Source organism: Lissotriton helveticus, chromosome 9 (assembly GCF_964261635.1).
Source record: "Lissotriton helveticus chromosome 9, aLisHel1.1, whole genome shotgun sequence".
Classification (NCBI taxonomy): Eukaryota; Metazoa; Chordata; class Amphibia; order Caudata; family Salamandridae; genus Lissotriton; species Lissotriton helveticus.
The window spans coordinates 136,958,301-136,983,160 of NC_136070.1; the positions used below are offsets into that span (position 1 = coordinate 136,958,301).

Below are 24,860 nucleotides of genomic sequence, written 5' to 3' on the forward strand. Positions count from 1 at the left end.
ATGTTCTGGGCAGGGGAGCAAAGAAGCTCAATATTACGCTTCATACCCCAGTGGTATCCACTTCTGTGATTTTTGATACCCTTCATCATCGCACAGCGCCCAGACCTCTGATGCCCCTGGTTCCCGGCTTCCTTGAACCGCCTATGGCTACTTTCCTCACACCGGCGGTGGTGGGGTCTGTTCCATCTAGGATAGCCAAGAAGTACAAGGCTCCAGCGGAGGATCCCTTGTTCCTCAGATCTGATCCGCCTGTTGTGGCGGCTGCCATGAAGTCCCATTCGGCCTCTAACTCCTCCTCGGTGCCACCTGAAAAAGACAGCAAACTCATGGACTCGTTTGGCAGAAAGGTATGCAACACCTCCGCTTCCTATATGAAGGTAGCCAGTGCCTCTGACTTACTTGGAAGGTACGACAGGTCCCTCTGGGACTCCGTGGCTCGCTTTACAGAAAAGCTTCCTAAGGAAGATCAACAGGACTTTGTTGAAATTCTTCAGGAAGGAGGGCTCGTAGCCAACCAGGTCATCAGCGCCGCAGTAGATGCCTCTGACCTTGCGGCCCATGGCTACCCATGGAATTTGCTCTCGTCGTTCGGCCTGGCTCCGCCTTACAGGACTTAAGCCGGATGCCCAGAAAAAGATATTGAACCTCCCCTTCAATGGTGCCTCTCTTTTCGAGGCACATGCTGACGACGAAATGTCCAAAATGAAAGCGTAAATGGACACTGTCAAGGCTGTGGGCCTAGAAAAGCATAAGGAATTCAAGAAGCGCTTTCGCCAGGGAGACTGGAGGTCGTTTCAGCAGAGGGTTCAAACCCCTCAGTGGTCATCCCAGCCTCAGCAGAAAATGCAGTTCCAGCAGCGACATCCTGGCAGAGGCAGAGGCAACAATAACAAGCAGCAGTCTGCCTCCAAGCAGCCTCCTAAGCCCTGAGCCGTTGCTTCCTCCACAACTGTTCGCCACTCCGGTGGGAGGGTGTGTTTCTCATCATCTGGCAGAGTGGAAATCCATAACAAAGGACAGATGGGTGCTGAATATTGTGCAGCATGGTTACTTGCTGAGGTTCAAGTCGCCCCCTCCACAAGTCTTCCTTCAAGCAAAGCACCTTCCCTGATTCCACAGTCAGCTGCTGCGAGATGAAGTCTCGGTCCTCCTCAAAAAGAAGGCCATAGAGGAGGTTCCCACCATGCAGAAAAATGAAGGAGTCTACTCCCGGTATTTTTTGGTTCAAAAAAGAGGAGCAGTCAAAGAATACAGGCCCATTCTGGATCTACTGCTGCTGAACAGATTCATCAAAAAAGAAAAGTTCCGCATGCTCGCCCTGCACCAGATCTTCCCGCATCTCCATCAGGGAGATTGGATGTGTGCCATCGACCTACAGGACGCTTACTTCCACATACCAGTGTCAGTAAAGCACCAAAAATTTCTAAGGTTTCAGATCGGACGCTATCACTACCAGTATCGAGTGCTCCCGTTTGGCCTGAAATCTGCACCTCAGACATTCTCCAAGTGCATGGCGGTAGTGGCTGCTTTTCTTCGCAAGAGAAAGATCTTCGTCTACCCCTATCTAGACGATTGGCTGTTGAAAAGCTCCACTCTGGCTCTGCTTCAGAACCATCTTTCGTTCTGCCTCAGACTGATGGACTCGTTGGGGTTGCAGGTCAATCTCAAGAAGTCAGTACTCAATCCTTCCCAACGGATTCACTACCTGGGCGCTTCCCTGGACTCTGTACAGGCAAGCGTGTGTCCTTCGGAGGAGAGGTTGTCATCTATGCTCCTGAAGGGTCGCCTTCTACTGGACACTCACGCCCCCACAGCCAGACAAGTGTCCTCTCTCCTGGGGTCGATGGCCTTGTGCATCTACATCGTGCCCAATGCACGCCTCCACATGAGGCCTCTGCAGCAAGCCCTCGAGGACTAATGGTGTCAGAGATCAGGTCGCTGGGAGGACCGTGTCTCACTTCCTCAAGAAGCCAGGGACTCAATAAGATGGTTGTTGAAACGTGCCAATCTCCTTCATGGGTTCCATTCCATCGCCCTCCTCCATCCCAGTCGCTTGTCATGGATGCCTCCCTTCAAGGCTGGGGTGCTCACGTGGACCAGCTCCAAGTTCAAGGCCTCTGGTCCGAAGTAGAGCAAAGCTACAATATCAACTTCCTGGAGCTTCGAGCAGTTCTTCTGGCTCTCAAGCCTCTTTACCCGTCTCTGCGCACCAACTACTTCCAGGTTCAGACGGACAACACGACAACTATGTTCTATCTTAACAAGCAGGGAGGCACCAGGTCAAGAGTCTTATCTCTGGAAGCACAAGCCATCTGGCACTGGCTCCTGGCGAGGGGCCTCTCCATCGTGGCAGTTCATCTACCAGGACTCCAAAACGTCCAAGCAGACTGCCTAAGCAGAGACTTCATATAAGCGCACGATTGGGTGCTCAAGGAAGAAGTCACGCAGGAGGTTTTTCAGCTATGGGGCATACCGGACATAGACCTGTTCGTAGACGCGGCCAATGCAAAATGCCCCGTCTTCGCATCCAGGTTCCCCCAACAGAGATCTCAGGGGAACGGACTTTTGATCAGCTGGTCGCAGACATTACTCTACGCCTTTCCTCCCCTGCCTCTGATACCGGCGGTGATCCAGAAATTCTACAGGACCAACACCAGGATGATCCTGATAGCGCCAGAGTGGCCACGCCAGTGGTGGTACCCGGATCTCCTACAGCTGTCGGAGGTTCCGCAACGGCGACTTCCTTGCCGTCCAGACTTGTTATCCAAGGACCAGGGGAAGGTATTTCACCCCTACCTTTCCTCCCTTTGGTTGACGGCATGGCTCCTGAGGTCATCCAGTATGGACACCTAGACCTCCCAACAGACTGCATGAACATTCTTAAAGAAGCAAAACGACCCTCCACTAGGAAGTCATATGCTTGCAAGTGGAAGAGGTTCTTCTTATGGTGTTGTGAACACTCTCTTGACCCGATACATGGCCAAGAGCAGGTGATTCTACCTTATCTGTTGCATTTAGCGAAATCAGGCCTAAAATACCCCTCCATCAGGGTTCATTTAGCTGCCATCACAGCCTCTAGGAAGTCACCTTCTCAAACATCTTTCTTCCTTATGCCTGTAGTTAAAGATTTCTTAGAGTGGCTTATGAAGGTCTTTCCACCAGTGAGGTCCCCCTCTCCTCCCTGGGAGCTTAATATCGTCCAGACTAAACTGATGAGTGCTCCTTTCGAGCCTATACATAAGGCTTCTTTGTAGCACTTGACCTGGAAAGCTGCTTTTTTAGTGGCAATTACCTCTGCCCGTAGGGTTAGTGAAATCCAGGACTTGTGGTGTAAGGAACCTTACACAGTTTTTCATGCCAACAGGGTGGTTCTGCGAACGCACCCAGGTTTTCTGCCTAAGGTAGTCTCCGACTTTCATATCAACCAGTCTATTACCGTGCCTACCTTTTTTCCTCAACCTACCACTCCCCCGGAGAGGTCATTACACTCTCTAGATCCCCGGAGGGGCCTGAAGTTCTACTTGGCTAAAACCTTCCACTTAGAAAGTCTGACCTGCTTTTTGTTAATTATGGCAGCACTAATAATGGCCTGTCAGCCTCAAAATGGTCTATTTCTCGCTGGATTGTCTCCTGTATAGCTTTAGTTTACCAACTCGCTAACAAGACCTTACAGGGTAAACCACATGCACACTCTACTAGAGGTAAAGCTTCAACTACAGCTCTCCTCCGTAATGTTCCTATTTCTGAAATTTGTAAAGCGGCTACTTGGCGGTCTGTGCATACCTTTACCTGCCACTATTGCCTGGACTCAGATACACAGGCCGATGCCCGAGTAGGGCAGGCCTCTTTAAGGAACTTAATTGCATAAACTGTATGTGCAATGTGTAACTTATTCAGTCTTTGATGTATTATGTCTTGCTCGTCCGCGAGACTTTTGGTATGAGTTTGCTAATCTATTCATAGATTATTACTATTGATGAGTATCCCCTGGATGAGAAGGATTAGTTACTTACCTGTAATCCTAGTTCTCATCCAGGGGTATACTCATCAAAGTCATAAGCTCCCGCCCTCCTCCCCAGACAAGCATGATTTGTAAAGTTATGTTAAGTTACTACAGATCTACTCAGGTGTCTTGCACCTCCAAAAAGAACTGACTCAACTGTCACCTGTGGTGCATCATGGGAGCAGGGGGTTGCCTTCAGGGATTAAAGGCACGGTACCCCTACTCTATTGCCTTTAAGGCAAGGTGTCCGTTTTTCTTTGTTTCTTTATACTCTATTGCAGCATACTGGCAAATGCCTGCAATTCCAGGTTTTCCTATGGCAATACAGCATTGTTGCTTGCAAATGTTTACTGCTCTCTTTTATCCTCAGGGGTGGGGAGGGTTCTACTGTGTGTATGCTAATTCATGTAATTTTGCGGCAGCTTTGCCAGTTGGGAAATGTTTTAGGCTGCAAATATATGGTTTTCACATATATATATATACATATTTATTTATATGTATTTTCTATATGCTCCGGGATCCCGCACATGGGCGGGGATTATTCATAGTTTATGACTTTGATGAGTATACCCCTGGATGAGAACTAGGATTACAGGTAAGTAACTAATCTTTCTTTACCACCAATTATCTGGGACAGTGTAGCACCAAGACCCTTTTTACTTGCATCAGTGGTGAGTATGGTTTTTTTTGCATTGATCAAAGTTGCATAAGTAAGACACAGAGAGAATGGTACACTTGACTTTTCCTAAAGATAATTGGTGCTCCTCTTGCCAAATGTATTGTGTGTGGTTTTTAGTAAGTTCTCTGAGGTTGTTAATAAAGTCTGCAAAATTCTTGACATACTTTGCCGGGTATGCGCAAGGCCTAAGAATGAAAAAAGTTCTTGTTTCAAGGTGGGTGCAGGAGCTTTCTTTACTGCGTCAATAAGGCACATTTTGGGTTAGAACCCATCTTTAGGAATCATGTGCCCAAGGTAATCCACTGCCCGACCTCGATTTGGCATTTTTCCTCCTTGAGTGTTAAACCAGCCTCTTTGAATTTGGAGAGAACTTGTTTTAATGAGTTATCATGCTCTTCAGTGGTGGCATCGTATACTAAAACATCATCCTGGAAGCATAAGGTCTTGGGTATGCCATCCAAAATGCGTTGCATGATTTTTTGAAAAACAGCAGCCGCTGAGGCTAGCCTGAATGGCATCCTGCAGAACATGAATGATTCTAGTGGAGTGGTGAAGGCTGAAAGCTCCCTGGAGTCAGGGTGTAATTCCACCTGGTGGTATGACATTGAAAGGTCCAGGACACTGAAGCATGATGACTCTCCTACGGTGCTCAGAAGTTTGTGGATGTGGGGCAAAGGATGTCTCTCAATGAGGATATTATCATTAAGATCCCTAAGATCAATGCAATGTCTAATGTCTTTCCCGTGACCTTTCTTGGCAATGACAAACGGGGCAACCCATTCGGAACTGTCAATGGGTTGGATGATGCAGAGGTTGTGTAATCTGGCTAGTTCTTGTTTAAGCGGCTCCCACAAAAGGTGCGGTATGGGTCTAGTTTTGTGCACTACTGGTTTAGAATTATGTTTTCATTTTATTCTGTGCTGGAAGTCTTTGAGAAGTTCTAACTTTGGTATGAACACCTCAGGGAACTAATTGCAAATCTCTTTGCCTGCCACAGAATGTTCTATGGCAAGTACTTGTACTGGATTATTTGGGTCAAGAGTAATGCCTAACTCCTTCTGGTGTTGCCAGCCGAGGAGATTTGAACCTTCTTCAACTCTGTAGACCTTACCGTGGTGAAACGATCCTTGAAAGTGATGCCTAATTTAACCATTCCTCTTACAGGGATGGAATCCCTGTTATAACTACTAGGGGAAATGTCAGCAACCAGTAGTTCTTTTTCTTCACAAATATTCATGTTCTTCAAGTCACAGAAATTAAGGAATGTAAATGGCGAGCATGAATCAGCAAACATTTTAATCAATTTTGCAATCCAACCCAATATTGCATTGTGGATACTTAACTTGATCTATGCCACTAGGAAAATGATTTTCTTTACAGATTGGGGTTTAGTATTGGAGGTATCATTTACATTGTTTAGTTTCCTGGAGGAACTTCGGGACACTCGAGCCAAGTGTCCTTTTCTGTTACACTTTCTGCAAATAAAGGTCCTAGCTTGGCAATTGGGATGGTTGGCTAAGTGGTTACTACTGCCACAGCTGTAACATTTCAGTTCACTGACTTCAGTATCGTGTATGTGGTCAGGACTCTTTTCTTCCACTCTGCAAATAGTATCTTCCATAGATAGGCTGACAATTTCTGACACCTGCTCAGTATTGGTAATGGATTTCATTTCTTTTATGCCTATGGCAGTATGTTCTCTGGACTTAGCTACCTCGATAGCATTGTGAAGATTTGTTTGCTTTTGTAACAGTTTCTCCTGTATCTTAGGGTTGTTGTTACACCCTACAAGTCGGTCTCTTATTAGGGAGTCATTGAGTTCCCCGAATTCACAAAGTTCACTTAAAACCGCTACGTAATTAGAAATACTCCCTTGTTTACCTTGAACCCTGCTGAAAATTTTGTGGCGTTCCAGAACAATATTCACCTTGTCTCCAAAGTGTATTTTTAATTTGAGTAGGGACATTTCGTAAACATACACCTCATTTTCGTCAACATTAGGACCTTGTTCCAAGCGTGGTAGAGTGTCAAATATCTTCCAGCCATGAGTACCAATGTTCTATAGCAAATATGTTGTTTCCATACAGGGCTAAAGTTATCCCCCCCTCCCCCCACCCGCCCAATTGCTATTAAATAAGATTGGAAGATTTTCACACACTCCACGCAAAAAGAAAAATTTCACCTGATAGACTTCAGGGAAAAAAAACTTGTGACACGTTAAAATGTGTCACTGTGTTATATATAGGTGACAGGATATGTGTAAATGGCAGGAGGAAAAGGGAGTGAGTGTATCATTGATGCAGTTGTGACACACGTACTGGTGTGTGTGTCACCATGAGATTTTTAATGCTTTGATCCAAAAAATAGAAATGAGGGAGAGAAAAAGTATGCGCATCACTGAGGCGATTGCGACACGTGTACAGATGTGCGTGTCACCAAGTGAAAACGATGCTTTGCTGGGGTTAGATAAGAGAATATAACAGTAACCATAAAAGCAGATCCTACTTTTCTACAGTCACACACTGTAGACTGAGTAAGTACAGAAGGGAATCTCTGACACTCATATTACTCTGCTCTCCAGCACTCCTACATACCGGCCGGACTCTACTAAGGCCAATCTTCCTACAACCAGGCTCCTGCTCAGCCAAAGAGGCTGTTCACCTCCTATACTCTCTGGAAACCATGTCAGACAGAGGCAAGTTAAGGAAATGTATATACTTCCTATTTTGGCTGCTATAGGAAAAAAAATGGCCAGTACCGAGAGTGGTCTACGGCTGAACAAGTTGTGCAGACCAGTCGACCCTAATAAGTGTCTTGCACTTGATTGCATGTTACTTGGCTCCAAAATTATTCATTACTGATTAAATCTTATTGGATGTTTCCCTCAGGAATGCACAACTTTGCACAGGTTTAAAGCAAGTGTTTTGCATTTTAATTCTCAATATGTTGCACTAAAGACCACAATTGCTGCCTGCACTTCATTAGATGCCTACTGACCTCTGTATAGATTTTATTAACTATAATTTGGCGGCCGCAAACCTGATTCTATCTGCTAACCACGACCTGGGAATTTCTAAGCCTTGCATTGCGTCAGTGCCTTCCACTTTCAACCTCTCCTGAATTAATTACGGTTACCGTCAGTCACTTGTATTTTATATCATGTGTCCAATACAATTGCATATATTTTTGCATTGTTTTTACGTTAGTCCTGTATTTTAGAACATGATATTTTTAATTTGATTTGTAAGAATTTGTAATGGTTTTAAGTGATCACACAATTAACCTTATTCATTCATACATGTTCTCCAGGCTCTGATTAAATGACAATTTTTGACACATCATTTTTTACTACAAGTGAGGTATCAGGAGTTTCACACATGAATGGTTCCCATTGGCCTAAACCAAATATTACTAGTCCTACATTCTTTTGTGAGTACACAAAGACCCCTAATCTTCCAAAGGGTTCTTTCAAGCCCGCTATGAAATCACTGAAACACGTGCCGGATCAATAATATTGAAAGTCTGTGCTAAAAGAACGTGAGAAAATCCTTTCTGACAGCATATCCAACTACTGTTCCATTGTATAAACATTGATTGTTTTAAAATATACAATGTTGTATATGACGTTGAATAACGTACTATAACGTTGTATATTCCCAACTAGTACTAGTATCAGTTGAAGGTATTTACAGCAAACAACTGGTTAGTTAACGAGTGTCCTTGTTGTTTATTAATTTACATAACAATGTGGAAGTGAAGCTTCATGTTTGAAGAGTGTGAAGTCTTTGGAGTTTTGAAGACTGTTATATCATTCCTACTGTAAAATTTGCAGATGCTTAAGTGGGTGCGATATGTAGAGATGTTCCTGATTGGCGATACTGGTTTGAAGGGTAGAAAATGAGCGTAGTGGCTATATAAATTAAACCAGATTGAAGTTTTTCCTGCATTTATTCCATCACACAGATTTCTGCACCATTGGTACATTTAAAACCTTGGCCATTGACCCTGCTAGTCTGACAGAGTACATACAGGATATCCAAAAGAAAGTAGAATTTTATTATGTGCTAATATTCATTGTATGTTTATGTATACCTTATGTATTCACGTAACTACAAGAAGTTTAGCAAACAGTAGAAAATATTAATTTGTCTCTCAGTCGGAATTCTAGACTTGCTCCTCTAGCATCTTTTGTTTTGATGCAGGTAATGACTTCACATTGAATCGAGGAGATGTCCTGGAGCTGGTGGACGGAACCGACCCAGACAAGTGGCTCCTGAAAGACTCCACAGGAAGGCAACTGGCTGTGCCGACATCCTACCTCACTGAGATCGAGCCGAAGGTATGTGGTTGACTCTTTGTTGCGTCCTTTGCCAAGTCTAAAAGGACACTAGAAGTGCAGTGCTGCATGTCGACCACCAAACTTATTTTTTAAACAAATGTTATTAGATTTATAATCATCATATGGGATCCAGTACAGTTCACTCATTCAACCGATTTTCCATTTATTATCTGAACAGATTATTTTGTCTCCTGTTGGTGTTATCCACTTAAATCATGCAAAGTAGTCCCTTATCCTATTAATCCCTCCCAACTCCCCCCCCCCATTGCAGGTCTTTTCCATGCGCTAATGATTAATATATTGATACTCTGGTATCAAGTTGTATTGTTGTCCTATCTGTGCTATCTACCACCCTATGGCTGTATTCGACAACTACACTTGGCTTATTTCAGATTAAAAGATGAGGAATAGCCCGCGTATAATGTCTGTGAAGATGACAATTCTGCTGCCTCCATAGGAGCGACAGTTTCGGCAGATGTAATGCTGCTACACTGCATTGTTCTTCAGTGGTAGTTAATCTTGGTAGCATTAAAGGCAGCGCTGTTTGGTTCATTGATTAGGGGTGGAATTCCTCATGGCCTTTCAAAGTCTATGTGTATCTATGACAGATGCATGCATGTGCGCAGTTATGCAGTATGTTCCTGTCACAGTTAGAGCTGCAGCAGCTGTGATGACATCATTGGAATGTTGGAGCTGGTGATGAGTTGGTAGAGAGCCAGGTGGACTTCTGAAATGAAGGGAAATGAGCTTGGAGCCATGAGTTGATCAGAAAAAGGGTGGGGGTCAGGATCCACAGTCTGATGCATGTATCCCATGATAGAAAGCTTCATACGTGTATCATCTGCTACTTGTATGTAGTAGAGAGTTAGGTCTAGCAGAGTTTTTAACTTCTTTGGTTTAAGTGGTGGTTAGAATTAAATACTAATAAGTCACGCAACGCAGTGCAGCAAAGGATGTTGTTGTGCTGCATTGCGTGAAAGGGAGAGCATAACTGGCCATATATACTAAGAGATGGTGCAGTTCTGCACTCTCGGAGCACAGACACACGTCTGGCTGCCTAGAAGCAATGCTGGCACCCTTGCACCATAACGCAGTGCATTGTGGTCAGAATAGTGTTCGTGCAGGAAGGGATCCCTTCCTACACAAAAACTATTCTTAGAGGGTTGTTCTTCTTTGCATGTGTGCTGTAGAACACAGCCCACATACAAAGAGGAAATAACAAGTAAAATAAGGATATTTCTCCTCGTTATGTCAGCCTCGGGTAGGTGCACCCTCTGCCCCAAACCTGTGTTTGCAGACTTTAGTAAATATGGGTTTGTGTCAGAATACATGGGTGGATGCACTGAGACGTCCATGCTCCACCCTTGTAACGCCTTCCCGATGCAGGGCAACCGAATTTGCATTACTGTATTTTTACAGAGCCACGCAAAGCCAGGCAAATAAAGCTTTGTGTGGCTTAGTAAATACTAAAATATGTTTTATGTCTCGCTGCGTCAAAAAAGTGACGCAACCCCAAAGTAAAATCTCAGGTAATCTGGACCAAAAATGAGGTAAAATTTTAGGATATTAGTACAGAGACTTTTATAGTAGTATTCTATTTGGAAAAATAGTTTTTACATGATAGCAGTCTTCTTAAATATAACAAAACTTGCATGCAAAAGTACACATAAGAAGAAATGACCTTAAAATCCAAAGTTGTTTAAAGTTTTTGTTTGTGATTTGAAAAGGTGGTTCAAGTGACTGTGGCACGTGTGGCAACCCAGAGCAATCCAGGAATGAGACTTTCACCAGAAAAAAATGTGAAGGCTCCAAATACCAGGGAGAGTCACTCTTCTGCTCTCTCTACCCATGACCATCACTTCGACACGGACAACATCTGGAAAACACAAAACAAGATCAATGCATCTTATCAGGATCTGCAGGCAATTGCCGAGGTATCTTCATTCATTTTTATAAAGTTGTTTGTGGTACAGAGAGAACAGTTCTCTTCATCACTCGTGTGCAGTTGTTGTTTTGTTTTTAAGAAATGTAAAGAACCCCAAGAAATGTTTTTGTTTTTAAGTTTAAAAAAAAATTGTTTCACTGCGAGTTGGTAGTGGTCCATGAGTCCATGAGACCACTACCGTGCAAATCAGTTACAATGCAAATTAGGAAGTTTAACACCAGAATTAAAGGCGCAAACCATTGGTACATAATGGAATAAATCGCAAGTCAACAAATTGTGATTCGTATTCCATTTCTAAACTAAATTACAGATTCAGAAACAATCTTCTGAATGTGTAAATGTGTTTAGTAAAGATACAAATGTTTTTAATTGTCGCAAATCCCCTGACTTAGAGAATTTTTCTTTTTAAATTTATTTTTAAATTGTTACTGCATTTGGAACAAATTGTGCACAGTAATATTCAGTTTTTTTCTACTTTGTATTTTTATAAATTGGTTGTCTGCCAGATCGGAGATTTTTCAGGTTGCATTTGTCGGACTGTTTATCCAACATGGTTCTTTACTAAGTCTTAGGTGATCCTCTTCAGTGCACCTCTACTCTTCCGAATAAAGTGCTGTGCAACAAGAAAATGTAAAATCAAGTCTCATCAAACACAAGTTTTCTTAACTACAGTCCTCCAAATATTTGTACTGCTATGTTTTAAGGAAGCATAAATCAACAAAATAGATGCATACACTTTACCATTCAAAGTAAGGTCTTGATTGTGGGCTTCACGAGTCTCCAACACCATTCTACCCTGAAAGTACCATTACTGTAGGTATCACAATTTCCAAGATATAAGAATACCTGGCAATAGCAAGTTGTTACTCCATTATTGGAACTTTCATAGATTCCCATGCTTGTATCATTCCCTGTCATCGGAATGGGAGTCCCCGGTATACATAAAATAGCAATAGAAACCATCATTAAACAGAACATAGGCCTAGGCCCATTCCTGTTTTGCAACCTATCCACCTCTTTTTGTAAAAGAGACCAAAAAAAATGATCAACCAATCAGATTAACCTTACCCCCTAGAACCCTCCTGAGAGAAGCTCAGAACCTCAGATTTTCTACCTCACGTTGTGCAAGGGAGTCTCCACTGAGCTCTGCTCAGTTTTTCCTCGAACTTTGATTCTACAACCTTTTCAACAGCTTTTTCTACAACAACTTCTTCAGGATGTCGGTTAAAGAGAAGAAGGCCCTCTTTAAAGCATGTGCTACTTGTGCCAAGAAGAGATAATATATTGAAGACAAGCACAAAGATTGTATTTACTGTCTGTACCCAGACCACAAGGCTGCAGACTGTAAGATATGCCTCACCTTCTCTACCAAGACTCTGCATGATCGTGAAGGGCGTCTTTTTACCTGGCTCCAGAAGCTGAAGTCAAGAAAGGAGCCAGTGTCCAGTGACAGCGATGAAACATCTTCTGCGACCTCTTCCACAAGGTCTGTAAAAAGGGGTAGAGCTTCTCCTTCACCTTCTGAGAAACGCCCTGGTAATGCCTTGAAAAAGACCTCTGATAGGTCTAAAGGGCTTTGTCCTGTCGAATCTCCTCACCAAGGTGTAAAGGAGAGGGAAGGACTATCAAAAGGTCTTGAGAGGAAATCCAGTTCTGTTCCTCCAACGTCTCCTCCTGCGGCTTCAAAGACCTTCAGAAAGCCATTATCTTTGACTTGTGACGTAAAATCATCAAAAAAGTCCCACTCGTCGACGACGCCGTCATCAATTCCGTCGATGAAAACACCAAAGGTACAGTCTTCTTCATTTTTCACCCCGTTGACGGTGGTTTCCTCATCACCGGTACTCAGTAGCGGTCGGTGCTGGGAGTAGCTGCCGGGCGGTGAGGTGGGGAGGGGGAGGGTGGGGGGTAGTATTCTATGGATTACAGAGGATTACAGATAGGTAAACATATAAATAAATAAAACAAATTTTGTTGCCTGCACTGCATCGCATTTGGGGGTGCAGTGCATGCAACGAAATTCATCTTATTTATTTATATGTTTACTTACCTGTAATCCTCCGTAATCCATAGATTACTACCCCCCACCCTGCCCCTCTCCCTCCCCATGTCACCACCCGGCAGCTACTCCCACCACCGACCGCTACTGCCGGTACTTTCACAGGGCTCTGTGTAGACGAGTTCAACGCCAGTGGTATTGGTATTATCGACGATGGTGTCGACGATGACAATGTCGTCGAGGATGTCGCCGATAAGTGTGACGACGCCAACAACGTCGACGATGACATTGACAACGACATCGACATCGACGACAACAGCTGCGTCGACGACGGTGATTTCTTCGTCAACGATTCTTTCTTCGTCGTTGACAGTCCCGTCGACAACGTCGTTGCCGGTGGTCAAAATTTCGATTCTGCTCAGGAAAACGTCAAATTACACCGGAAATGACTTCGTCAAGGAGGGTGTCTCCTTTACCTCCTGCACTTCTCCTCGAAGAAGAGGAATCTGATGAGGAGGAAGGACCTTTCGGTTATGCTGATAGCCCTTCTCAGCTACACGTCAAATGCCAGGACATGGATTCTGAAGGGGAGTATGAGGATTTTGAGCAGTATGGTCCTCCCTCTCAATATCAACAAGACTACCATCAGGAGATGGTCCAAATGCCCTCCTCCTTACTGACAGATTTACAAGCTATGCTCTTGGATTACAGGAAAAAGATTTTCAACACAGCCTCTTTTTCCAGTAGGAGTGCCGGCTACTACTGTTCCTCCTGCTCGTCCTGTGGCCCCACAATTACCACAGCCTCAGCCAATGCTGGAAGCGCAGGATGTCCCACCTGCTGCACCTACCGTTCAGGATGACACCTCTGCGACGACCAAGGCAACGTCACGATTCCGGACCCAGATGAGGAGTGGGATGACTATGTTAATCCAGCTTCTCCTGCTCAAGCACTGGTTGATTCGCCCCCTGTAGATATAGGGGGTTTCCATAATTTAATGGAGAGAGCTGCCAAACGGTTCGACCTGCCCATGACCATGTTGGAATCGGAGTGTTTCCTTTATGACTTTAAGGAGCCTTAAAAGAAAGCGGTCCGTTCAATTCCAATTGTGGGCCATGTTTTGGATGAAAGCTTAAAAGTGATGCAAAATCCAGCCACGGTCATTCCAGTTCTACCTCGCCTGGAGAAAAAATATAAGACTCCGGAGGATAGGCCAGCCTGTTTGACCAGCCAGCCTAAACCAGACTCAGTCATCTCGCAGGCCGCCCAGAGGAAATCTAGAAATCCTTCAGTTCCCCTTACCACTCCTCCAGATAAAGAGGGTAGGCGTCTGGATAATGTAGTCAAAAGATTTTCATCTTTGTCCAGCCTGCTGGTCAGAGCAGCTAATTCTTTGGTGATACTTCGACGATGCGATCGCCAGATGTGGTGCGACCTAACCCCCTATCTCGATCAGTTGCCGGAAGAAGGAAAGAAAGAAGCTAAAAGGATTCTCCAGGAGGGCAAAATAACATTGGCGGAAATCATTGATTGTGCAATGGATATTGCAACAACTGCTTTTCGCTCCTTGGCTGGAGCGGCTGTCCTTTGTTGACCGGGCTGGTTGCGGGTTACTTGGTTCCGCCCGGAAGTCCAGAATAAAATCTTGGATCTGCCTTTTGATGGGGAAGTGCTTTTTCGAAAACATATAGATGATACGCTCCAAGATATTAAGAAGGATACAGAAACAGCAAAATCCTTAGGGACTCTGCAGTACCGCAAGTTCCCATTCCGAGGAGCAAGGGGAAGAGGTAACTCTACATACAGGGGAGGTTATCTTCAACAACATTACTCCTGTATGGTTGCCAGTCACAATCCTACAAGCTGAACTATAATCAGCGGCAGAATCGATCTTCTTCTTCTTTCTCTCGCTCGAACAACAGAGGAAGACAAGGTAGTCAGGGCAGAGACAACTCTAAGCGCCAATAGCGGCTTGCTGGCTCTGACTACTGCTCCCTTTCCTCCTGTGTCATCAGTGGGAGGCAGAGTTTCATATTTCCTCCACAACTGGCAGCAAATAACATCGGACCGTTGGGTATTGAACATCATTCTTTATGGCCATACCCTGGAATTTGTCCAACCACCACCATCCAAGCCCCCTCGCCTTACGGTATCGAAACAGCTCTGTCTGCCTCGGTTAGCAGTCCATCAAATGCTCCTCAAAGAAGCTATAGAACTGGTCCCTATCTCTCAAAGGGGAAAGGGGTTTTACTCCCGGTTCTTCCTGATCCGGAAGACGTTCGAAAAGTGGCACCCTATTCTAGATCTGAGGGAACTCAACACCTATCTCATCAAACAATCCTTTCGGATGGTTTCTCTACAAGACATCCTTCAACTTCTCAACTCAGGGGATTTCATGGCCACTGTGGATCTAGAGGATGCTTATTTTCATGTACCCATTCATCCAGCTAACAGGAGGTTTCTTTGCTTCACAGTAGCCTAGAGCCATTTACAATTCAGGGTTCTTCCCTTTGGACTGCGATCGGCTCCTCGGATCTTCACAAAGGTATTAGCTCCAGTAGCAGTCTTTCTGCAAAAACAAAAGCTTCAAGTCTTCTCTTACCAGGACAACTGGTTGCTAAAAGCTCCTACCAAACAGGCAGCACAAGAATCAGTCAAAGCATGTACACATCTGTTTATCAATCTCGGCCTAGCACTCAACGAGCAGAATTCTTCTCTCCGTCCATCAAAGACAGCAAGATTTCTGGTGAGCCATTCTAAACATGTCCGTAAACAAGGCTTTCCTGACCTTGGAGAGGCTAGAGAAGCTAATTTCCGTGGCTTCCCGATTGTTAAAAAGAAGGCCACTTTCAGTTCGCCTCTACAAGTCCCTGCAGGGTTCCATCTCCTCATGCATACCCCTGATTCCTCACTGCAGATTACGAATGCGTCCACTCCAGGAAGAGTTAGATTTGCAGTGGCGCCAAGTCGACGGATCCTTCGGCGACAAGATCTCAGTTATCGAGCCCATGAGAGACGCTGCATCATGGTGGATGACCAAAGAAAACATTTCTCCGGGTCTCTCTTTCAGGCAAGCCCCGGCTCCACACATAATAACTACGGACGCCTCTCTCGAAGGCTGGGGAGCGGTGTTAAAAGACCTTCATGTAAGCGGCCGGTGGTGGCCTCAGCATTGTGTGTTGCATATCAATCTGCTGGAGCTCAGGGCAATTGTCCTAGCCTTGCAAGTCTTTTCTCCACGAATACAACAGTCTAGAGACCTTATACATACGGACAACACGACGGCCATGCATTATATAAACAAAGAAGGAGGCACCACATCTCGACTGTTGTCGCAAGAAGCCCAATGAATCTGGGGGTGGGCAATTTAACAAGAGATATCACTCCAAGCGGAACATCTTCCAGGTGTCCTCAACAAAGCAGCAGACATGCTCAGCAGACTGAAGTCGGTCAGCCACGAGTGGGAACACCTTCCATAGATCTCTTTGCCACTCCGGAGAACAAGAAATGCCGGTTATATGCAAGCAACATTCACCATCCAGTATCGTTGGGGAATGCGCTTTGGATGGCCTGGTCAGGTGCATTTGCTTATGCTTTTCTCCCCATTCCTCTGACCCCCAGACTTCTCAGCAAGCTCAAAGCAGAACCATGCAGGATGATTCTGATAGCTCCTGCGTGGCCCAGACAGTTTGGTTCACAGAACTTCACCTTCTCTCCCTGGACCTTCCTCTTCCTTTGCAGCCGATTCCTTTGCTGCTGACGATGTCTCAGGGCCAAGTCTGGCATCTGGATCCTAAGTCTCTTCAGCTCTCGGCATGGCTCCTGAGCAGCGAGAATTTCTTGGTCTGAATCTCTCAGCAAAATGTAAAGAGGTGCTGTCTCGTGCAAGAGCCCCAAGTACGAATAAGACTTACAGATTGAAGTGGAAGTGGTTCTGTATTTGGTGCCAGCATAACGGCCTCCATCCTTTAACATCGGAACCGCATGAAGTTCTTCCAAACATTCTATCATTAGCAAAAGCGGGACTGGCTCACTCTTCTATCAAGGTGCATCTGGCACCAATTTCTCGCTTCAGACACACGTCTTCAGGCCCTTCCCTCTGGTCGGCCAGGATCATTAAACAGTTTCTCAAGGAACTTTTCAGAGTTTTCCCTCCAGTCAAGCCTCCTCCTCCTCTTTGGCATCTGAACTTGGTTCTCGCCCAGCTTATGAAGCCTCCTTTTAAACCTATTCACAAAGCAGAGTTGAAATTCCTCTCCTGGAAGGTAGCACTTCTTCTAGCTTTGACTTCTGCGAGGCGTGTGGGAGAAATGCAGGCTCTCACCATTCAGGAACCCTTTCTACAATTCAAAAAAGGAACAGTAATTCTACATACTAACTCAAAATTCATTCCTAAAGTTCCTTCGAATTTTCATTTGAATGAACCGGTAATTCTTAAGACTTTTTCCCCTCAACCTGCTACTCCAGCAGAGAAAGAACTTCACTCTCTAGACATTCAGAGGTGCTTAAAGTTCTATCTTCAACTAACTAAAGCCTTCAGAAAGTCTTCTCAAATGTTTGTGTCTTTCAGTAACCCTCGTAAGGGTTCTCCCCTTTCCAAGCAAGGGATCGCACATTGGATTACCAATGCTATCCAGTATTGTCACAGAGCAGCAGGCAAGTCCCTGGAAGGTAGAAGTCCATGCTCATTCCACGAGGGCGATTTCTTCTTCTGCAGCCCTCTTTGCTGGTGTTCTTCTCCAAGAGATCTGCCATGCAGCGACCTGGAGCGGTATACATACGTTTACAAGGCATTACTGCCTGGATTCTGCGACGCAGAGTGACACAGCAGTCGGCCAAGCAGTCCTGAGGTACCTCTTTCAGTAGTGGTGACCTCACCCTTTCATCCCTCCTTCCATGTTACTATTTTATAAGCTCTGGCACATTTTTGAACCTCATGTATTTATGTTTTCTGAAGTTTCTAAGTATGTTATTGGCCATTGAAAATGCCTTTGGAATATATTTACTATGGCTTTGTTCCTAATTTGATATTGGTCATGGTTCCAAAAAATGTGCGGATAACTGCTAGCTACTCTGATACAAGCATGGGAATCTATGAAAGTTCCAATACTGGAGTAAGAAAACAAGTTACTTACCTGTAACTTTGTTTCTCCAGTATTGGAAGCGTTCATAGATTCCCATGTGACCCACCCGCCTCCCCTGGGAAAGCTCAGCCTCTTCCATCTTCAGTGGTTTGGTTACACAACGGCTACGAAAATCTGAGGTTCTGAGCTTCTCTCAGGAGGATTCTAGGGGGTGAGGCTAATCTGATTGGTTGTTCATTTATTTTGGTCTGTTTTACAAAAAGAGGTGCATAGGTTGCAAAACAGGAATGAGCGGAGACCTAGGTTCTGTTTTAGTGATGGTTTCTATTACTATTTTATGTATACCGGGGGCTCCCATTCCGACGACGGGGAATGATACAAGCATGGGAATCTATGAAAGCTTACAATACTGGAGAACCAAAGTTACCGGTAAGTAACTTGTTTTCTTATTTGGTAAATGGAGAATAACAGAGGAAATTAATATGTCATACCAATCTCTCTCTGTTTTTTCTATTACCCTGCCAGTTTTCACTGCCCTATTTCATCTGCTTTCAGCAGGAAAAAACAACGTTTAGGTGAAAACAAAACCAGAGTCATAATTGTCCGATACATTTTGTAAGTCCCGATTCAGCATGTAACTCCTTTTATGTTATGTTTTGTTTATTTGTATGGCACACTAATCACCCAGGAGGGCATCCAGGGCTTTGCAGATGGGTGGGCGAATGTCTCCCTGGTGAGTTTATTCGAAGAGCCAGGCTGTCAGCTTCCAGCAGGAATTCAAGAAGCAATGAGGAGACTCCGATGTGATGTAGGAGATTATTCCTTGCTTTTGTTTTTGTTTATGTGGGGAATGTGTGCTAGTGACAGTCTGAGTGGAGGTGCCTGGGGGTTAGGTGGAAGCGTACCTAGCTGTTTATGTAAGCTGGACCGATGTTGTGTACTGCTTTGTATTTGTCTGTGCGCAGTGCGAACTAGAGCATTTGTGTAGGGGGAGCCAGTGAAGCTCTCTGAGGTGTAGGGTGATGTGGTGAGGTGGGTTGAGTTTGAGTCTTGCTGTAGCTTTTTGAATGGTTTGGAGTTTGTTCAGTCTTCTTGGTGATTCTTGCGTGGAGTGCATTGTCGTAGTCAAATTTGCTGGTAATCACGGCCTGTGAGATGGTTTTCCTAGTGTTCTCTGGTAGCCATTTGAAAATCTTGCACAACATCGTGAAGGTGTTGAAGCAGTTGAAGGTCACTGCGTTCACCTGGGCTGTCATGTCGAGCTTGTCATCCAGGATGATTCCTAAATATCTGGGATGGGTGGTGGATGTAGGTGTGGGGGCGAGATCTGGTAGCCACCAAGTAGAGTCCCAAGCAGAGGCATTCCATCCAAAGATCGCCATTTTTATTTTGTCTGTGTCATTTTGAGGTAGTTGGATCTCATCTAACTGGCTACTGAGGTCATGCATGAGGCGAATTTGGGTTTTGTTGTGGGAATCTTGTCCGGCAGGGGAAGTATTAGTTGAGTGTCATCTCCATAGAAAAGTATGTTGATGCAGTGTGGTCTGATGAGGTCAGCCAGCTGGATCATGTAGATGTTAAATAAGGTTAGACTGAGGGAGGATCCTTGGGGGACTCCACAGATGAGATTACTCCAGTATTGGAACTTTTTTATAGATTCACATGTTTGAATCATTCCCCATCATCGAGATGGGAGTCCACAGTACATCAAAACAGCAATGCTGAGTTAGCATAAACTAGAAAACAGGCCTAGTCCCATTTCAGTTTTGTAACATATTCATATCTTTTTGTAAAAGTGACCAAAACTAGGCTTTAGCCAATCAGAACACCCTACCCTCTAGAACACTCCTGAAAGAACCTCAGACCTTCAAATTTTCTACCGCACGTTGTGCTAGGGGGTCTCCACTGAGCTCTGCTCAGTTTTTTCCTTATCTACTCTCCTGCTATGTTTTACAAACCTTTTCTTCGGAATTCTACTTATTTGGTTTTCTTAATCTATATTCTTGATGTCAAACAAGTAGAAGAAGGGTCTTTTTAGAGCTTGTGCCACCCGCTCTAAGAAACCACTTCATGTTTATGATCCTCACCGGAACTATATCTACTGCCTCTACCCTGACCTCAAGGCCTAGGTTTGTAAGGTTTGTTGTACCTTCTCCACTAAAATGCTGAGGGATCGCGAGGAGCGCCTTGTCATTTGGCGCCAGAAACTGAAGACCAAAAAAGAGCCTTTATTTAGTGATGATAGTGAAGAGGCCTCTGCCTTCCTGTCTTCCAGAAGGTCTCACACAAGGGAAAGATCTCAACCTCATTTATCTGGTGAGTGCCCTCATAAAGGACCAGATGTATCAAAGGGTTTCACCCATTCTGTGTCTATGGGAAAATGTGTTGATACATATGGCCCAAAGATTCTAAAAAGAGTCTTACAGGCATCATCCTACAAGATCTCTTCACTGAGATCTTCAAAGGAGTTCTGTTCCACCTTCAACACCTCCTGTGGGCAGGCAAGCTTTCAAAAAGCCTTCTTCTGTTCCCCCTGAGGAGAAACCATTGATGAAGGCTTTACTGTCAACGAAAGCATTGTCGTTGACGATGGCGACAACAAAGAGACCATCGTTATCGTTGAAGCAGAGCGATGCTTCCCAGGTATCTGCAGTCAAGGAGCAGTCATCATTGATACCTCCTCCAACAACAGCATCAACAATGATTACAACAGCGACTACGACTGCTATGGTGCCATCGGAGGCATCAACTACGATGGTGTTTAGTTTGCCTTCGACCTTGTCAACAATGACAGTGGTTCCATCGACAATATCGTCGACGACCTCGTTGACGAGGATAAAAATTCCTGCAGAGAAATTAGGAGTTAGACAGTTCACTCCAGAAGTCACATCACATTGTAAAATCACTCCTTTTATTCTGTCGCATCTCCTGGAGGAGCAGGACTTGGATGAAGATGATGGCCCTTTTTGTTTACGCCCACAGTCCATCGGAGTTGCATGTAAAATGCCAGGAAGATGACTTCGAGGAGGGCTATGCGGAGGAGCACTTTTATGTGCCTCCTCAGGACTACCACCAAAAGTATCAGGAGGAGACGGTTTGTATGCCATCCTCGTTGCTTTCCAATCTGCAGTTCATACTTTTGGATTATAGAAAAGGATGTCCAATGCCTGCTGATGTTCTGGAACATGCCCTGTTGTCTCCTATACAACATTCAGTTCCTTCCACCCCACAATTAGGGGCGACGTTATACACAGTGACTGCTCCACCATCAACACCACTTCCTGACTAGCACCCTGTCACCTCAGATGATGACCAGGAGGAGAGGGAGCTTCTAGATCCACACAGGGAATGGGACGATTATCTTATTCCTACTCTGTCTTCACCCTCACCAGTTCCTATAGATTCTCCATCTGAGGAGATCGGTGGTTTATATAATATCTTAGAAAGAGCAGCCAAAAGATTTGATTTGCCAATGTCAACTTCCCAAACGGAGTGTTTTCTTTATGGCTTTAAAGATCCCTTTAGGAAGTCAGTGCTAGTCATTCTAATTGTTGTTTACATATATATATATGTTACAGCAACAACTTGGAGTGCTGTCTGATTTCGTTGAGGAACGAAGTTGTTGCTGTAACATATATATATATATATATATATATATATATATGTATATATATATATATATATATATATATATATATATATATATATATATATATATATATATGTTACAGCAACAACTTCGTTCCTCAACGAAATCAGACAGCACTCCAAGGTCGTGTTTCACAAAAGATTTATTGGGAGACCCCCTGCCCCCTCCAACAGACGCGTTTCACCTTTCGGCTTCGTCGGTATATGTGTGTGTGTCAATACCTGGTAATGAAAATAGAAAGAATAGAATAAGAAAAAGAAGATGTGCGAGGCCTTTCGAAAGTAAAGGAAAGAGGGATGAAAAAGAAAGCTCACTGTGAGAAGTTGTCCTGGTATATGATGTTCACTATTCTAGTATATATATATATCCAGTTTCCACTCTCTGCGCAGTGATCGCCGCGCTAAAAGAAGACGAGAGAGACGGACTCTTGATTACTGCAGCAGCCGCTGGTAATTTTATTTTTTCATATTTTTTATAGTGCTATACTGTGTCCACTACCAAACGCGTTTCGGCGATCCCAGTCGCCTTGCTCGCTGGAATATATATTCACTGAAAAAAACATAGGTTTCCGGCCTTATATAGTTAGGAATTAGCATTTAAAAAACCTTGCAAATTCACCGGAAAAAACCATAGGTTTCAGGCCATATATAGTTAGGAATTAGCATTTAAAAAACCTTTGAAATTCACTGAAAAAACCATAGGTTTCAGGAGTTATATAGTTAGGAATTAGCTTTTAAAAAACCTTTGAAATTCACTCAAAAAAGTATAAGTTTTAGTGGTGTTATAGTTAGCTGGACATTTTACTCATACAAAACCATTGAAATTGCTCCTATATAGTTAGTTGTACTAACTATATTTTGCGCACCCGCAATCCACTGCTGATGATGTCACATATTAGATCATTCATGACATGGTCAGTGACATCACTGATGACATCTCAAATGACATCATCCAGTGAATGTGTTTTGCTTCGTTATTTAAATATGCATTATATATATAGCAATTTGCATTGAAGAATAAGTGGATATATATAAATAAATATTTGGATGGAGGATTTAGTAGCAGTGTAATTGACTGTTTACTTGACCAATTTATAATGTCTCACTAAATATAGTGGATAGTGACTAAACTGTGTGAATATCTGTATCACTTTGTCAGTTGTTGTGTAAACTGATTGTTCAGTTGGTTACTAGCTATGTGAAAGTCTATATTAGTTATTGATTAGTTAACTGAGTATTTGTATGGGAGTGTGAAAGTGTGTGTGGTTCGGTGGGGGGGGGGTGACTGTCCAAAGATGTGTGAATAGTTGATTCAGTAGATATATGAAGTTAAAACTACATGTTCTAACAGTTGTTTGGGTGAGTGAATATCTTTATGGGTGTGGTGATGAGCAAGTATATTTCTCAATGGTACAGGTCCAACAAACTAGAAAAACAAACTAGAAAAATAAAAGGCAGTGTATGTGTCAGTTGTTGTATCTAAATAAGTATACATAAGACACAATGATTGTGTGAGTGACTGTATGGATAACTGTATACTTGTAATAATGATTTTATAATTCACTAAGTATGACTTATTATATAAATGAATAGAAGAAGTGGTGTTTGTATAAGTGTTTTGCTAAGTAAATATGTAAGTATGATCCATTGTTTGCATAAGTGATTAGGATGACTTCATATGTGAATAGGATGCGTGCTGTTGTTTAATGTCGATATAGATGTATAAGTATTTTTGATAGTGTTCTATTGTTCATTGACAGCATGTATGAGTGAATCCATAGGTAAGTGATTAGATGTGTGTATACATCTATGAATCACTGAGTGGTTTTTTAGATACTTGTATTGCTGTGACAATGGATTTAAATATGATACTCTGTATTTTACAAAGAGTGATGAAAAATTGTAATAGTGTATGAAAAGGTGTATGTGATTGTCACGTGGATGATGTCATCAGTGATGTCATTTGAGATGTCATCAGTGATGTCACTGACCATGTCATGAATGATCTAATATGTGACATCATCAGCAGTGGATTGCGGGTGCGCGAAATATAGTTAGTACAACTAACTATATAGGAGCAATTTCAATGGTTTTGTATGAGTAAAATGTCCAGCTAACTATAACACCACTAAAACTTATAGTTTTTTGAGTAAATGTCAAAGGTTTTTTAAAAGCTAATTCCTAACTATATAACTCCTGAAACCTATGGTTTTTTCAGTGATATATATATGACACCATACTAATATAATAAAGAGAGAGCCCAAACCTTTGAGGCAGGTAATCTCAGGAACCACAGCACCAATCACAACACCCAATACAGCGTTGGAAAGGGAAGTTGCAGCAGAATGACATAGGCTATGCAGACGCCCACCATATACATTTAAAAGGTAAAAGAACCGTGCCAGCAAAGTAGTCCCTTGTGGGCGTGTCGGCGTTGTGCTGTGGGCGTGTGCTGGGGGCGTGACAAACACCGGGGGCGTGTGGTACGTTCCGCCCTTCATGCTATGTCTCATATCGTGTGCTTATCCCACCCTGCTCCCTTTAAATACCCCTGCACCCCATAATCATAACCCACCCTTACTCCTTAAAATACCCCAACACCCTTAAACACTAACCCATCTTAACCCTATAAATATACCCTGTACCCCAAAACCCAAACCTATCCCTAAACCTTAAAAATACCCCTGTACCCAAAAACCCAAACCTAGCCCTGAACCCTATAAATACCCCTGCACCTCAAAACTGAAACCTACCCCTGAACCCTAAAAATACCCCTGTACCCCAAAACCCAAACCTAGCCCTGAACCCTAAAAATACCACTGTACCCCAAAACCCAAACCTACCCCATAACCCTAAAATACCCCTGTACCCCAAAACCCAAACCTAGCCCTGAACCTTTAAAATACCCCTGTACCCCAAAACCCAAACCTACCCCTGAACCCTAAAAATAACCATGTACTCCAAAACCCAAACCTAGCCCTTAACCCTAAAAATAACCCTGTACCCCAAAACCCAAACCTACCCCTGAACCCTAAAATACCCCTGTACCCCAAAACCCAAACCTAGCCCTGAACCCTAAAAATACCCCTGTACCCCAAAACCCAAACCTAGCCCTGAACCCTTAAAATACCCCTGTACCCCAAAACCCAAACCTACCGCTGAA

The 24,860-nt window shown here is 43.7% G+C and overlaps 1 protein-coding gene across 2 annotated transcripts in view; it reads left to right on the forward strand.

The window, feature by feature from the left end:
• SPTBN5 (spectrin beta, non-erythrocytic 5) overlaps positions 1-24,860 on the forward strand; it is a 2,054,098-nt gene that overhangs the window by 284,514 nt on the left and 1,744,724 nt on the right. For both annotated transcript variants that reach the window (XM_078659643.1, XM_078659644.1), the window contains exons 14-15: positions 8,885-9,021; positions 10,749-10,955. In XM_078659643.1, coding sequence (XP_078515769.1) covers positions 8,885-9,021; positions 10,749-10,955 — 344 coding nt within the window. The remainder of the gene's footprint in view (positions 1-8,884; positions 9,022-10,748; positions 10,956-24,860) is intronic.